The 18,355-nt window shown below is 40.8% G+C and overlaps 1 protein-coding gene across 1 annotated transcript in view; it reads left to right on the top strand.

Moving 5' to 3' along the window:
* Positions 1–772: 772 nt before the first annotated feature.
* Positions 773–18,355, top strand: part of stxbp5l (syntaxin binding protein 5L) — a gene marked incomplete at both ends in the record, with an annotated part of 140,459 nt that continues 122,876 nt past the window's right edge. The window contains one exon of the mRNA XM_083997452.1: positions 773–940. Within this exon, the coding sequence (XP_083853578.1) occupies positions 773–940 (168 nt within the window). The remainder of the gene's footprint in view (positions 941–18,355) is intronic.

Below are 18,355 nucleotides of genomic sequence, written 5' to 3' on the forward strand. Positions count from 1 at the left end.
ATTAACCTCCAGTTCACATCGCCCACGCACCGCGTTTTCCCCTTTTCTCCCCCTTTCTCCTCTTCGATGCTTGAGGTCTCGATCTCCTTGTTTTTTCGGCCTGATTGTGGACTGCATTGCCTATGCGTCTTCAGTCTGCTTCCTCCTCCTGCCTCTTCCTGTTTCTGGCAACCACGGTGCAGTGAAAGTACTTTTTTTTTGGGAGGGGGAGTGGATTGACCTGCTCCAAGTTTGTTTTTTTCTCCCTCTCTTCTGTTCTTATCTAGATCCGTCCACTTCACTCTGTGGCGTCTGTTCGCATTCTTGATTATGTTTAAGAGTGGGATTTTTTTTCTCAGAGCCCAGGCGTGGATGTTATTTTAGGATGCAGAGGGAAGATGAAGTTGAGTGGTTTCAGTAGCCGTTGGTGCTTGCTCTGAGATGAGATAGGCGACCTGCATCCGCAACATTGGCTGTAATCCTCCGATCAGAGTGGATCAGACGTTTTGTTGTTGCTGTTTTTTCTTTTCTTTTGTGGACAACAGCCAGAGAGCAAGATGAGGTACCTCTGTGACTTTTTAAATTGCACCTAAGAGAGAGAGACAGAGACAGTGGGTCTTTCTAGCCTGCTGCTGCTGCTGCAGGAAGCGACGTTTTCTATCTTTTGTCGTCTAAACGAGTTTACATCTAAGAGGAGACCGGGAACTCTGGAAAAAACAAAGAGAGTAGAGTGGTCTTCCCCCCTCCCTCTCTCCATCCTTGACGCGACGCAAATATTAAACAGGGGTAGAAAATGAAGAAGTTTCGGAAGGTGTTGGATGGCTTGACCACCTCCTCCCCGGGAGGGACTCTCGGATCCCCATCGTGCGGCAGCGCGGCAGGGACTCCTACCTCGGCGCCAACTCCCAAGGAAATCGACGTCCAGGAGACGCTGATATCGGAAAACTTTCAGCTGTGCAAGGTGGGTACAGTAGATAAAGAGATTTATTCAGGTTCAGAGTACCAGCATCCCATCATCAAAAGAGGGAGGTCCACAGTCACACCTTGATTTCTGCTTTCACCACCTCTGTTTTGTTTTTTCACATAGCGAGACGGGACAAAATGATGTCTGCAGAAGAATTCATTAAAAGAGAAGGAGGTCGTAAAAGTTGCTTCTGGAGTGAGTTGAGCTGCTGCGCTATAGATTTGGTGGCCTGCTGGTCTGTGTTTGTGCTGAAACTTCAGCACCACGGGCAGCTCCGTGTTTCCAGTCTGCCAAAGGACAGATGCAGTTTTAGGCAAAGCAGCAAAGAAAAAGCTTTAAAAAAAAAACCTCAGTGAGATAAGATTATAAGGGCCCTAACGTCAGAGAATCGCTGTTATATTCCATTAGTCACCCATTGTTCATCTAGGAACATAAAGCTTTGCGCCCGTGGACATGTGTGCACAGCTGGGGAAGCTGGCGTGCGTGTGGGCGCGCGCGCGCGTGTGTACAGTTTTTTTGGGTACACTCCAGCTCCCACCGGTATGTGCAGTATATAGCTACAGTCTATGCGCCCCATCATCAGCATGCTGTATAGGCTGCTGCAGCCTACACACATGTGAGACAAACAATTCAAAGGAAGTCAATGAATAGCAGCCTCCCCGTTGCATCAGCAAGCAGGCACAAATGATGTAGAGCGATGACATAACTAGTATCACTCCCTTGCATTTAAAAAAAAAAAAGAAGAAAAAAGTGCACAGCTAGCCAGCGGAGGGACCCTGCAGTCCTGTCTTAGCTGATGTGCTTTTCACAGAGAAGGAGGGAGGGATGTGGATGGGTGTTGGGGGGGTGTGGGGGGGATGGAGAGAGTGGGGTTGGGGGTATTTATAGCAGCCTCTGCCGCCCATTGCAGCCCTTTTCTGGATGCATTTTGGAGCTGACTGCAGCGATTATTCCTCACCCGTAAAGAAATGGGAGGTACATCATTTTGGATATGGCTGTGCATAATTCATTGAGAACCCAAGAGAAACCAGGTTGTTTGCAGAGCTATATTATTATTGGGCAGAGTGACACTGAAGGGTTTGGGGGGGGTTGGGGGGCTGTGAGGAAGGAGGTTGATTCACAAGCTGAAAAGGATGCTGCAGAGCACCCTCGGCAGGCAGGCAGGCAGGCAGGGAGGCAGGGAGGGAAGAGAAAGTGCTGGAAAAGAACAGCATGATTGCCTGGTCCCATGCAGGAAGCTGCTGCTCCTCAGTGAGTGGCTTAATGCATGGTTGTTTTAAAGGACACTGAATTGGCTTAGTGGCTCATGAAAAACCCATGAATGTACAAATATGCTCTCCACCATCACATTTACTCAGTGTTTTTTATTCAAGCTTGTGCAGGTGCAGGTTGTGTGTGTGTGTGTGTGTGTGTGTGTGTGTGTGTGTGTGTGTGTGTGTGTGTGTGTGTGTGTGTGTGTGTGTGTGTGTGTGTGTGTGTGTGTGTGTGTGTGTGTGTGTGTGTGTGTGTGTGTCAAGTGAGAGAAAGCCATAGAGAGAGCAGGAGAAAGAAGCAGTAAAGCTGCAATTGCATCTGTCAACTCATCTTGCGAATGCAGACAGGGCCCACAGTGGGATGGATATGTTAGTGTGATTGGTCCATTACATTGTCACATTTTTGTCACCAATTATTCATTGCTGCAGGTATGTCTCAGGTTTTCATCTCCCTGCAAACCACACGCATGATAAACTGTTACTCTCAGACAGAGCTTTGGAACAATGCTGAAAACTTTTAATACCTGTCTGAAAGTAAAAGTTGAACAAGGTCAGTATTTTGTTGGATGGAGGCATGAGTGTGCAAAAGGAGAATATCTTGTTATTGTCTTCCCATAACCTTCTAATGAGGGTGCTGCTCTCTTATGTTATGCCGGGCAGAATGTGGGATGCAGACGTGCACAAAAATAGACCTTAGAAGAACCACGTAATGAATAAAAATCTGTCTCCCCTGACCCTTTTCCTCAGTCACTGAGCTACAAAGTATGAGTGTGCTATACACAGACAAAAACTGGTTTGTTCCCAGTCAGGATGAAATGGTATTTTTTGTGACTATCAGAATAAACAAAGAGGATTATTGTACGTACATCTGTGTTTCATCAACTGGATTAACATAACATAACATTTGTTTCCTGAATGCAAACCAAATGGACAGTCTCCACAACTCATTCTTATTAGAGATACAGTAGATACATCCCAAACAAAGATAAAGAAAATATGACAGTCATCATTACACACTTATGTTCATTGTCCCAAATATTTGAAGATAGGATCTGCACCTTCTAATGGGGACATAAATCTGTGAGCTGGTGCAGTATGTGTGGGAGTGTTTGGCAACCTGGATAACTTTTGAAAGTTAGTCATGACTTCTGTCCTCACTGTGCAGTGTGGGAAGATGCAATAACTCATATGCAGTGTTTTTTTGTGTTTATAGTTCATAGCAAGGTGCTGCAGGAGACGATAGCTGAGGGAAAATGGTGAGCTCACCCTTAGACCGAGGGACTAAAAGAAGGAAGGAACCCAGGTGGCTGAGAGTCTCATTGGAGCATTTCTGTTTACAGCATAATGAGTTCATTTTGTGTTAGTGATAGGAAGTCATGGAGACAGAGAGGGAGAGGGGGAGAGGTTGGATTGAATTGCATTTGTTGGATGTCAATTGAATTAACTGATCTGAATGATACAGTGAAAATGTATTCACGAGAACGACCGGCAACCCTTAGATTCACACATACGCGAGTATTAATTTGTTGAAAGCAAAGCATGCAGAGCATACAGTATGATACACTCCATCCATTTATCAGTGCACTCCAAACATATTAAAGTTGTTTCGGTGTTATGATGTAATGAAATAAAGAGGAGGACAGAGGGATAGCAGACGGCTAAATAATGGTAGAGGAGCAGGCTTTATACTTTTAGCTCAACGCACTTTCAGGAATACACATATCACTTTTCTTTCAAATTCCACAAATATTTTACTACAACAGACCATGCAGAGTTGAGTTTGCTTCAGATAAGAGTGGCATATATTTTCAAACTCAAATCCAGAAGAACAGACAAAACCCTTCTAACATTCATGCCACCTAAGGGTAAAACATAGTTATTTGATCTAAATAATAATGAAATAGAGATAGCACTCTCCCGCTGGCTAAACAATACAGCAACCCAAACATGGTGAGAGGGAAATGGGAGAATGCCCTCTCCATCAATTTACCAATAGTACAGATTTCACACAGGCTTTTATCTTTCTCTCTGGCGTAATGGTTTTGAAATCCGTCTTTAAAGAGCAGCAGTGACTGGTGATTTACAGCTTGACCTAGCAACGCTGTACACAAGACAGTTACAGCCAATAGTTGGCTCAATCTTAAATACAGTCATCACTTAAATTAATCAGTTATATTGACACTGCGTAGAAGCAATGTTTTGATTAATCAATTTATTTATCTATGCCATGTGCTTGTGCTGTGTCTTAAAGACTGAGGACTCCTTCACTGCAAACCAAATTTATCGATAGGTACTGTACCACAAAAATTTCGGTAACACTTTATTTGATGCCTATCTCTATAACGCATTATAACCATACTATAAGACTTTATAACAATAAGCATAACACATAGAGCATTATAACTCTACTATAATACTTGATCTTACAAGCCATTATATAATTCTCTATGATGTGTTATGCTTATTCTTATAAAGTCTTATGATAATTTATGAGTGTTCATAATGATAGTTATACACGTTTATAAGCCAATTATAACACATTATAACTATATTTGTAATGCATTATCGATGTGGGCATTGTCCACAAGTTACTAATAATTATAACGTATTTTAATATCTGACCTTAAGTCATGATAAAATGCTTTATAGTGTGTTATGATTATTGTTATAAAGCATTATGATCATTTATGAGTGTTTATAACTACAGTCATACCATGCTATAACTGCATAATAATTAATTATAAATATGGTTATAATGCGTTATAGAGATAGGCGTCAAATAAAGTGTTACCAAAATGTCCTACCTACCTACCTATACACCGAGCACCCGCCCACTATGATTAGATTAGAAAAATCTAATCATAGTGGGCGGGTGCTGGGTCACCTCTTAGGTTTTTGTCACCTGCCTCTAACTTCAGTGATAATATGAACAAGGACAGATGGCCTGGCCCCCATACAGCCCTCATCTCAACATCATGGGGCCAGTCTGTGATTACATGACTCAGTTAACTTCCCCAAGATTCTTGGAACAATCTACCTGCCAAATATCTTCAGGTGTGTCAAGGAGAACTACAAGAACTGGCACTATTTTAAAGGCCAAGGGATCTTACACCAAATATTTCTTTCTTTCTTTCTTTATTGTTCTTTGTCTGAAAATTCTCCGAGATACTTGTGAAAGCAAGTTTCAACAGCACCCTTTGCAACTGGGATGTGGCTGCTATTTAAGTCTACAAAGCCTGAAAACCAGGTCACGGGGTCAAAATGTGGTTATATACAGTGTTTGGAGATTGCCAAGAATAGACCAACAAGAATCCTGCAGTTGTTGGCATTTATGTTGGGGAAAACATTTAGACAGTGAGAGAGATATTTTGTTCGAGCTGACGAGAAGGTCACATGTATTCAGATTGTAACTCAGAGCAAAAGCACAAGGGTATCTCTGAAAACTTGTCAAGCCTTGAAGTGGGTGGACCTATCAGCAAAAGCCATATGTTTTGCTAACAACAAGAAGAGAAAGGAAGGAAGTCACCAGAACTGGATGACTGAGTGGTCCACAGTTCAACAAATCTTGATCTCTGCTGCGACATGCTGATGACGGGATCAGGATTTGGTGCAAACACATTTGAATCATAGATCTGTTCTGTCAAGTGTGAGTGTCACAAGCTGCTGCTGCTGCTGGTGAAATAACATAGAGCGTTTGCTTGTAGTGCTTCATAAGAGAGGAGCCTGATTGTAGTGTCATACATACTGTATGTTAACATTGTTGCCAGCCTACCGTCATGCCTCCTCTCAAATGGGCTCTTCCAGCACTCATCATCTCAGCATGAATCCAGGAACACGACAGTAACTTTGCTCAGTTGTCTCTAGATGTCTTACTAGTGAAGCACCTCTGGCAAGAGTCAGAGCACAAAGTTTGTTATTTGCCTTTCTATATGCATAAACCCAAATATCTTAGTGAGCAGCTGGTGGAAACCATGCCTGAGTCAAACAGGGAAGACACAAAAAGTAAGACGTTTAGCGTTCATTATTTTATGTTGTGTTTCACTTAAAGTTTCTTGCAGAAGGAGTTGCTCAGTGAAGATCAGTGTTGTTCAAGGCTTTTCTGTTATTTCTTTCTGTTTAACCCCAACTGTTTGTGACAATTTCAATACAAATAGTGACACATTTATCTACCGGTATTTGAATTGTTTCATGTTTTTATCATTCAGTTTAGTGGGTTTACATCTTAAGTGCCTGAAAAGTAGGGAAGTGGGAGAGAAGATGACAATGCAGCACGATTCAGACTTGAACCCATGGCAGCAAGGACTTAAGCAGGCACCAGGGCGCACCAATCATTTGTTGTTTTAACACTGACAATGCAATAACATGGCTACTGTACTCTGTACTCATCCCTGCAGCTTGGTGTAGTTTGTAGCATCTTCAGTCTACAACAACAGTTTTGAGTCACACTCTCTGCTCTTTTTGTACAGTTGTTGCCAGCAAAGAACAGCTGCTTCAGCCAAAATGTTGCATGACAGCATGCAGAAAGACAGAAAAACATAGCAACTAGCATGATTCCAGATGAACACTAATTGTTGTTGTTCTGTATCTACTGGAAGAGTAAATAGACAACTGGTTTCTAACAGTAGGTGTTAGAAACAGAAGGTGTTTTACTAGTTCTAGTTTTATTCTCTAGTTTTCAGGTCTAGCATTCCAAGAGTTCAGCCCATAAAGACCTTCACACTGCTGTGCTGTGGTATATTGTTTAGCCATTATTCTGACTGATAATGGAGACACTTTCATCCCCAGTTGCCAGGGTAACCAAGGTCTTATTGATAAGGATGTAGACAAAAGCATAAACTTAAAAGTCCAAAGCCAGTGCTACCTAAGTCTGAATTAAATACAGTAGAATGGAAAAGCATGTGACATCAAGTAGGTCAGGTCATTTGACACAGGTTTGAGAGCCCAATAAGCTTCTACACAGCTTCAACACATCTGAGCTCCTCACTCACAAGATCTTTATCACAGTCATGCCTTAGGCCTTAGCCTATTCTCCCAGTTTGTCAACACATTGTCATCAAAAACACAATTACACATTTTGCATCATTGAAGTAGTAGGACTATTGAAAGTTTGGTATTCATTGGATATTGAAGGTCTTTGTGACCAAAACGATGTAGGCTAACTCTTATTAAAACCAAAAAGTTAGACAGTGTACAGGAGTTTTCCTCTGTGCTATTCATCTGCAAAATGTCAGTCATTACATTGCTCTCAACTGATTTCATCCTTATTCCTTTTGCCACCTCTGTTTTTCTGCACCACTCACTTCACTGAAAGTGGAGTTGTGTCTGTATTATTGTAATCAATGGAAATTATGGTGGTTTCTGTGATGATCATAGATCTGACTGACAGACGCATGTCAGCTGTGACAAAATGTAACTTATTCTGACAGATTGTGCCTTAAAGGTGTTCAGAAAATTATCCTGTTTGTCGCGCCTCCTTCTACGAGTTTACCCGAGTAAGGAAAACGAATCTGATCGGTCGTTATCAAGTGAGCGGGATATTCAATGTTTGGGGCGAGACCAAGCTCGGTGTGTGTGTCTCAGATGTTTGATTGACGTATGACGGATCCAATATCAGTGGCTGATGAATCGTGAGCAGCGTGACGAATACACTGTAATTCGTGTGCCTGCATTATCCAATGCGAAAAAAAACTTTAAAAAACAGCTTTAAATTGATGAAGGGTTAGGGTAATTTTAGCATGCTAGGATGCTTTGTGCATTCAGGGGTACAATCCTTGGTCTTGGCTTAGTGATCACAGACAAGTATAGGTAGAGCAGCAACTCAGGTACAACCAGGGTAAATCAGCTGATACACATGCAAAGCCAAATTACTTCTACATACGTTGCAAAAATTGCACACTTTTACTCACATGCTATTTTGGCTGCGTGCATAATGTCTTTGGAGTATGTTATTCAGAGTCAAAACAAAAAACATGCATTATACCCAGACATCCACACAGAACAGTTCCCTAAGAGGTTTTGCAACACGTTTTGATAGTGAATTTGTTTCTAAGAGACAACGATCACTACACATGACATTTAATGTCGTGTTAGCAGTGAGAGAGAAAGAACAATTTTCTTCTACTGGTCTTAGATCTCTGCATTTGAAAATCTGTGTCTGAACCCAGTGAGGTTTTAAGAGTTTTTAATATTTTGGGATTTGGAGCTTGTTAAAAGGTGCACTGCTGAGATATATTGACCCCATTCACAATTTGAATCTCCTTTAATAAATGAGTAATCTCAAAAGGGGGTGTATGATTACCCATAACACCATTACAATCAGATATGGCTAATTTTAGACTGTGGAAGGATACTTACTTTGTGTCGTATATTGAAGCCTACCTTTCAGGAACACTAATAGACATTTAGTAATACTAATGCAATACAAGATTCAACATTTTAGATTCTCTTTGTCTTTGGTGTCTAAGACGGTTGTTTTTGATGACTTTTACCAATGCTGGTTTAATGTTTCTAGGTCACGTGGTTTGATTGGTTCACCAGTTTGATCCAGAATGAAATATCTGTTCAACTTTAAGATGGATTGCCATGGTGATCACCTGATTTTATTATAGTCCCACCAACAGGTCAAATTTTTCACTTGCCAGTTCAGCCTTTGATAAACCTCCCTCACTTGCAAAATTATATTCTCATCAGCCTCAGCTGCACTGTTTAGTGCTACTCAGCAAATATATATGCTCACATGCTTACCTTGGATGGTGTACATGAATTAACTGCTGATGTTAGCATTTAGCTCAAAGCACCACTTTGTCTAAGTAAAGATTTAGCAGATTTGCTAGCATGACCACAGTTTAGACTAGTATAGTTTAAGATGACATGCTATTTTTTTTTGAATAGGAATAGATTTATTTGGCTAATGGAAAATCTTAGCTGCTTTCCCTAAATAGATTCAGATTTTTCTCTTAATGCAAGCTTGCTTGAACCTTATCGACAGATAGGACACAAGTGACTGTATACGTGACTGTTAGAGGTGCTAATTAGTAATCCACAATGGTAATTTAACTAACATTAGCCCATGTTGTATGCATCAGCACATTAATGCGTACACCCCTAAATAGCCCATACAATACGTATTTTGGCTGCTGTTACAGAAACTACTGTAACACATTTGTGAAAATTTCAGTGTGCTTACTTTTTTTTTTTTTTTTAAACATATCTTTATTGGTTTTTGTATTCATACAACACTTTAAACATGGCAGTAATACAAATAATAATGAAAATACTAATAATACAGAAAAGGTAAATAATTAAAATGTCCTAATAAAATAAATAATTAAAAAAGGATAAATTAAATCAACAAATTAGTCAACAAAATAACTGAGTAATAAGTAGTGTGCTTACTTTTATAAGGGAAGGAGTAAATATTGAAATTGTCAACCATAGGCCCCAGTGAATCCTATATACAGTAGTATAAACCATTAGCAAAATTGTTTTATAAAAATAATCCAGAGGTTGGGGTGCAAATATTTTTTGTTGAAGAAAACGTCCTCTTTTTTTTTTTTAATTTACCGCTGTATTGCAGGGGTCAGGAACTTGGGCCCTCCTTTCCCTCCCTCTGGTTGCTGTCCTTTGACAGCATGATGACATCACCTTACCCCTCTGCAGCGACCCCGTGAGCTCTCCATGGGTGTGATGACTCAGTGGGTTGACTTCCAGCTAGTCTCACATTACCATGTGTCGGCTGCCTGTCAGAAGCCACAGTATGCGATCAATTGAGGAGGAGTTGATGTCAGTCTGAGAAGAGAGGAAAGGGAAAAAAGCAGTAGTGCAGGAGAGATGTTCTGTAAAGTGAGACACAGGATTTTAAAGTGCTGTGTGTTTGTGTATTCGGAATTCAGTGTCCACCATGTGTACAAAAACATCAACTATTGTATCATGCCAAAAGAAATATCTTCTGTTTGATTTTGTGTGGGCTCACATAATGCTTTGTCTATTCGCTCTGTAGGTGACAACAGACTGTCTGCCTCACCTCACACTGCGCAAATATAATCGAGTGAGCTTTTCAAACAGCCCTTCATTTCACTCGATTTTCCATCACTTCACTCTGATGAAGTCTGTTTTCATTTTGCAGCATTTGATCAACCACCATAGCAATTTGGCTTTGTGTGATGTGTGGCTTCTATTGAGAAGAAAATTCTCATTCATACGTATATATCTTAACAAAGACAACCAAGGAAAGCCAGTAGAAGACTATTATTATTATCACGAGGGCTGTTAATATGTATGAAGGTACAGCTCTTGAACCTTAAACCCTCAAGGTCCCACATGGAAGATCACAGATTCGCAATGCTTCTAGAGAAATGTCAATTTCAGTAATGCACATTTTCATAAATCTATTGCCCTTTCTGTGCACTTACTATGGAAGAAAATATGACCCAAAATGATACAAACACAATGCTTTTGTGCATGACTGAGACTGTTGAGTTGAAACCTAATTATGGAAAACAATCCACTTGAAACTCCAGTGCTGTAAGCTTTAAAACCAACACTGGGGCTTCTTCCTTGCCTCTCCGAGTGGTTATTGGATCCCTCTGCTCTTAAGATCTCTCCAGCACTAGACAAAGCTCATCTACTTGATGTCTCCTCTAAAGTATGGAGTTGAGTCTTCTTCTTCATTTTGATTTTAGCTCATTATAAGATCAAAGGTTCCTCATGATATTTTTTTCTGGATGAAATTCAATTAAACAACAAATGCCTTGTTACAGTACAGCCTATGTGTGTAAGAGACAGGATAGATGGAATCTGTCTCTTCTGCTTCAATGTTATACTTTGTTCATCTTCCGTGATCATTGGTGCATGTTACTATTATAATCGAAATATAGTATTAATATGTTATCTGTTTGTGAAGGAAGTTAATAATACAGATGATTGTTGGCAAATGTCACTAACTGTGATCCATCATATAAATTCTGACTCGTGCAATGTAAGACAGTATGAACATACATGTGGGGCGCCATCTGGAGAATGGTCTACATTTTTTACAGAAAGCAAAAAATTAAACTTGTAATTTTTGCTTTTGCTGCATAGCCAATGTTTGCTGTTGTTCACTCATAGGGCAAAAGGAAGTGTTTTGTTTTAGTATCAACATTCATTCCTTTACCATACAGCCCACCTTCTCTATACGAGGTAGTGCTGGTCACAGAGCATCTTAACTTCTTGCCTTAAAATGCAACAAAATGTGAGTAAATAAACAGCAGTTGATGCTGTTGTTGCCTATAGCAGAATAACTATTAAATATTGCATCATTACAAACATTACAGTTAACACTATGTTCAAGTTCTACTAAACTGACAAGGAAAATGCAATTTACCTCATGAGTGGATTCAGTTAAACATCTGACCCAAAAGGTCAGAGTGCGGGCTAACCACATTTGCTTGCAGCCTATGGATGACACCAGCAAATCTATGATAGAAACAAGATTTTTAGGAAACACGCTTGTTTGTTTTGCTTTGAAAACTAACTATGTGTGAATGTAGGTTCCTCACAGAAATAATGAGGGGGCAGACCGACATGTTACAGTGCCGTGTTGTGGGTAGCAACATGTGACTAGTTGGTTCACTCCTACTTGCCTAAGGCATGATGGAGATGCCATGACTGATTCACTGACATGCCTGCTGCTGTAAAGGTTAAACCACATACATAGTACATCCACACATGGCTCGTTTGTAACTCCATAGCTGCATGAAAGCACGACATTAAGCCCCAGCATACAATCACAACAATCACCTCCTCCACACAATACAGAGAAGATTGCCATGCGTTCAACACTCATCTCATTTATAAACAGATTTGTATCAAGTATTGCCTGCTATACAACTGGTGCAAGTGCAAACTGTGCAGTATAGGAACATTTCTGTGGTTAATCATATAAAACTTGAGATGTAATATAAATGCATAAAAATGCACACAGCCAAAGCAAGCGTACAAATATACTCGAGCCACACACATAACAGTGTGTAGTCTACCGCTCTCATACAAATGACCCCACTACACTCAGCAGGGAGAGAAACTTATCCAGGCTCATTCATTTGTTCTCATACTTCCAAGCTCTCACACAGCTTTCTCACGTACTGTACTGTATGCGTATGTATGTGGTGTGTGTGTGTGTGTGTGTGTGTGTGTGTGTGTGTGTGTGTGTGTGTGTTTTTGCAATATTTGCATGATCTGTTTTTTTGGTCACTCCTTTGCACATCATGTTACTGTAATGACATCATATCACCTTGTGAGTCTGCCCCTCCCTAGTCAGTGCAGACTTGCTGCTTGCTGAGGTCTTGCCAATGGGGCATGGGAATCTATCAAATAGGGAACTTACAGTACTGTATAGACCCTTTCAGAGAGTATAAACAAAGACAGGTGTGGCTCATTAGAAAACGCTCTGGTACACTAAATGGAATGGAGCCTTAAAGCAGATATCAGCTTCACGGCCGTTTCGGCTAATGCTGCGTTCAAGGCAGGCTTTTGAAACCGTAAGTTACAGCTTCAAGTCACGACTTGGTAGCGTTCCAGGTAACCCGTAGCTCGTGTTTTTACCATCCTGTTGTCTGTGAAAGTTCCCTATAACGGCCACTCGTAACTTCCGACCCGTGAACTCGTACCAGATCGAACTGGTATGACTTCACAGGAAGGAAAAACACAAAGTACGAGTTTCTTTGAACGCACCATGAGTTAGCAGCCCCCGCCCTTGTCAGGCATCAATTGGTCCTCGTGCTACGTCACCACATTCACGCGCATCCCTTGGCTGCACACACAGCCCTTCATGCCGTTCTCTCTCCTCATTGGATAACACTTGTATCCCACAAGGAAAATTTTCTCCTCGGGTTACAGCAGAGCAGAGTGACGGAGAGACTCGTGTTTAGGCTGAAATACTTCATGTAAGTGATTGCTGACGGAAAATAGGACTATTTAGGACTTATATTAACAAAAACATTCCACTGATATCTGCTTTAATTAGTATCCTTGGTAACACCTGTCTTTGTTTATACTCTCTGAAAGGGTCTATATGACCCTGGTCAGACCCGGTATTAACATCTTTCTCAGGTCTAAGCTCAGGTGTGAATAGACGCAAGACACTGTCGACACTGTCAACACACATCCGTAGTTTCACACACATCAGTTTTGTGTGAATTGCATGAAATCATGAAGAATAATACACTCGTCTGCACATCACAGATTGGTGTACGTGTAGATATAGATATTTATATCACAGATATAAATATCAGTTGCTACAGAGAGCAAGACAATTTCTGTCTTTTCTTGTTGTTTTATTTTGTATTCATGATGGTTATGTATCATATACTACTTGATGACTATACATGAAAAAAGCAAGTAAGGCCAGGCTTAGATTGTGCAAAGCAGTGCAGTGATTGTTTTTTATTGGAGCGCGTCACAACCACAGCGATACCCTGAACAAAGGACGGCGGCTGGAAGCCGGTTGCCGGTTTAAATGCCATCACAATATGTTAAGTCTAACGTTATAAATGCTCACTCAGTGAACCATACAACATGGAACCATCTTTGATCTCGAGGCCTCACATTGAACTTTCAGCCCCTCTGGTTGGTGGACACTTATTTTTTTTATTTTGTACAGTTGCTGGAATAAGAAAGTTTTTAAAGATGACCAAAAAGTTGGTCATCTTTAAAAGCCAGTGTTCTTTCATTGTACTACGCCTTATCCGTTCATCTTATTTACAGTATTATATGCTTCACATTTATAACAGGAATAAGGGCATGGCCTCTGTTCTTCATAATATTCTACTTGAGGCCTCTCACGACTCTCTCCCATTTAGATCTAGCAGCAACAATTCCCTGACCTTACTGTACAACTTCGTGTTTGATTGGGATTCAATTCAGGGAAAACAGAAAAGACGCTCTTCATAATCCAGACCTCAAGCAATTTCATTTAGTTCCATATAAGATAATTTACACATTATAAACTAAATCTGATGGGCAAACCTCAAGACGCTTTGTGTAACCTTCGCCTTTTGAAGGCCTCAGGTACTTAGGGTCACATGATGTATTTTTATCTGTAAGAGCCCATAACCATATGTTCTTTTTTAATTCATTAGAAAAGGATCCTGTCAGCTCCCTGCCAAAAAGATGCCTTCTACTTACAGCAAGACTTCCCATTCAGATTTTCTCTATTCTATTCTAAATTTGGTGCTCTCCACGATATGTGCAAAGTTACTGGTGAACCTGCACTCAATGTTTTTGCTTGGATCTGTTGCAATCGTGTACAGCCTTTTGTAATACGGGGCTGTGTACTCCCTGCATAACCTTGTATGTTGAACTGATCACTAAACTCTGCAGTTCCCCACAATTCCCCTTGTTGTTTTCGTTTTATTCATTGCATCTTTAATGTTTCCGTTCATGGTCACTGCTCTCATCATCAGCAGTAATTTTCAGCAAATCAACTCTAATGCTAACATTTTTATGATATCAACTGTGATCAGTGTTTCTGCTTGTGCCATCTCCATGTGGAAAAAAAAAATAAAAAAAAATAAAGGCAATGTAATTTCAATTTTAACAACTAGGCTACTGTATATTTCAACTAATGAGGGTCCATAATAAATCTATATGTTCCGATTAAAATGCATCATTAAAATGAATTTGTTACTGTAACAGATAAAACCTGCAACCAAATGAATGTAGGCTAGTTGTCAGCTGCAGAAGAGGCATTCTTTCACCTTTATATGTTTGAATATTGGATTTAACTTGTGTCTTTGTGTCTTTCAATCCTTGGTCTTAAGCAGACCTGATGGGCACAATAAATGATAAACGCTAGGTTAGAAAATAAAGGCAAGATTGTCTCTGATAAGAAATAAATGAGACTGTGATGTGTTATATAACCATTGTGTGGTTCCGACTCATTTCACACATTCAGAAACCCCTCATCTTCTCTTCCAGTCCTCCACTTAACATCTTCTTTCCTACCCACGTTCCGATATGCCTCTTTTTTGTTTGGGGCTGCTCCCGACAAGATCAAAGGAATTTGTTAGCAACCTCAAAATATCTTCCTTCAAACACTGGTTGGGGAAGCCACGTGTATCTCTGTTTGTTTGATGGGTGCTCTGAGTCTGTAGAGTAAATTGGAATGGATGAATGTGATGGGAATGCTCTACTTTTCTCTGCACTACTGTCTCTCATCCTGACATTTAGCCTCGGGGAACAGGTGCTAAAACACCTGGGTGATGCAGAGGCAGAGTTCGTATGCATGCATACAACACACACAAGGAGAAACTGTGTGTATTAAATCAAAAGTGATTAAAGGAAAACAACATGAAGTGTCTTGGTAAGTTGTTGCCGGGTCACCATGTGTTGCCAGAGCAGCATCACTGTTTGGCGCAGTCCTGATCCAGTCTCCGGACTCATTGATAAACATAATTCTTACAAATCCAGAGCACTGTCCAAAATCGCTTATCAGTACAGTAGCTAGGCTACTGTAGCGGGTTAAAATCTGGTGCCTGTGAAGGCTACAGCATATGATTCATATCATTAGGCTATAGGCCTAGTCATTAAACTATAGTTGGGCTATAGCCTAATCTATTCATTGGTGCACTATTCACACTAAACCTGAGCATTGCATAGCCTATTGTTCCTTTCATGGTTTTACGTGACCAGAATGACAATAAGGCTTTGTTGAATACCTTGAGAGCTTCCTTGAATTCATACCATGGGTCACTGTGAGACCATCCATAAGATAGACATGATTCATCACAGGATTAACGTGATTACAATCCAACTTGTATTGATTTGCAGTGATCCCTTCCCAGGGACAAGTAGCCTAGAACAGTAGATCAGTGATTATGGTTTTACCCACTGAAGTCTCAAACGTGCATTTATTTTTGATTGATTGACTTATTTTCACGAATTTATTTTTCATCTGATGACAGAATATTTTATTTAGGCTACTGCAACAAAACACCTTCTGATGCAATATGCCTGTTGTTGGAAGGCTACTATACGCCTGCCACGTTAAGATAATGTAGAGTTTTAGTTGGGCTTGTTGACTAATTGCTGCACGTGTGCAGGGCTGCAGTCTTCCATCTGCACACCTTCGCGCGCACCTGCTGTAATCAGGCTAACGCCAGGTCAGTAGAGTAGTCCCTCACTGACCTGGCTAGGACAGGCTCGCGTAACCCACGGTACATTAGCCTACTGTCGAGTATTTTTACTGCCCGCTGTCACCGAGAAGAGGGAAATATATATTTTTAAACTTTTTTTGCCACAAAAATGGACCAGACCCTAAAGTGAGGAAAACGTTTAGCTTAAAGTTAGCTAAACCAAAGGCGTCGCAATGCAGTTAACAAGGACAAGAAGCCGGACAAGAAGGATGCCCCGAAGTTGCAGGTGATAGCCTATTATTATTATCAAAACGCAGGTAGCCTATTTGGTTCAATTTCGGTTGTGACATCAAGTTACCAGAATAACGAGACAAAGGTCGTGCCCAACATTTGCTAAATTATGCCTGCTGTCAGTTTTCGTTTCTGTACCGTCTGACATTAGCCTGCCTTTCTGGTTACTTACTTTGATGCCCAGTGCCCGCTGGGACGTCTGGGGATGTGTGGAGGGTTTTGCCCTCAAGCTAACCTGCAGCTAACATGAAACATTAGCCTACAATTACCAAATTTTGCACTGGCCATTGTAGTAACTACAGTATTTTCAAAACATCAGAGTGGCTGTCGGCTTGTTACATAACAGTAGGACCTGGTCCATCAGTTTTGTCAGAAAAACTAGGGATAGCTGCATACTGTTGTTGTAATCAGTAGGCTAACATGTCAATTATTCTGGCCAGGAACTTGCTCATGCTTTGTCAAATCAAACTGCTAGCTACTTCACTGGCCTTGAATAGCAGGCCAGATGTGAGGTTTGCCCACACAAAACCTGCAGACATACTGTAGCCTCTCCCTGGAAAATTGCCTTAACTATGAATGCGACTAATTAAAAAAAGAAAAGAAAATAGTAATATACTGTAAAAGGCTAGAAAGCAGATACTAAGTATAAAACAACATTTATCTTCAGCTAGGCTATGTCTGTACTATAGCTGTTAGATAAAGATCACAATCTGGCACATTTTATTTAGTGTAGCTACAATAAGACAATCTTGTCATCATCACAGCCTGAAAATCAATATATATATTCTATTTTCTCAAGTAAAGTATACAGATATGCATGTTTCCTTATCTACCGTGTATTTCTCTCCATACTGTAGTTTCCATTTTCTTTTGCTTTCCCTCGCTGTCCACACATATACTATTCTCCCTATGCATTATTTACTGCTTATTGCTCATGCTTCAAACTGCACATCACAAGAGGTCTCTTCATCCATTACTTCATGTATTCTTGGTCTTTGCACAGCACTTTTTTGTGATTTTATTGATTTTTAGATTTAGGAGCTATCAAGGCCAGCATGCCTGACGGGACCCTCTTCTCCTCCTCTGTGCAATCATACTAAGGGAAAATTCAGAAGGGGATGACAGGATGATCAGACTATGCATACTGTGTAACCCAACTCTAAGGTCTGCAGGGTCCTCATTTATAAACGCTGCGTACAGTAGGCTACGCACAAAAGAAGGCGTATGCCACTTGTAAGCAACGTTTGGGATTTATAGAAAACAAACTTGGTGGGAGAATGTGCGCACCACCACGGCAGCTCTGACCCTGCTGCACGCACAAAATCTGCAGAAATGGGTAAACTGTGACCCCAACAGCAGAAGGATGAAAATGTGTGAAATAACCATAACGTGTAAAGATGCACAATGGCTCATCTAGCACTGCTAGAGGATGTGGCGCACTGGAGACTCCATAGTGAGCGGACCTATCGGCGCGTGATGAGCGGCCCACGAGCTGGTTCCGACTCACTAGCATTATTTCTCGGCCTGAATCCGGCAAAAGAAACAAAAAAAAGATGCGCCTGGCCTGAAGCTGAACCGAGTCATTTGTTTACCCAAACCAGCGCGTCTGAACATCTGACCAGGCCCATTTCCACATGTGTGAAATATATTTTCTTGGCTTTTTTCCCCTTTTCCGCTGTCATTGATTTGGTATGAATTAATTTTCATCAAGGGTGGTCCCTGACCTTATATATAGGCACCATATGGGTGGGGTA

The sequence above is a fragment of the Trachurus trachurus genome (genome assembly GCF_905171665.1).
Source record: "Trachurus trachurus genome assembly, chromosome: 21".
NCBI lineage: Eukaryota > Metazoa > Chordata > Actinopteri > Carangiformes > Carangidae > Trachurus > Trachurus trachurus.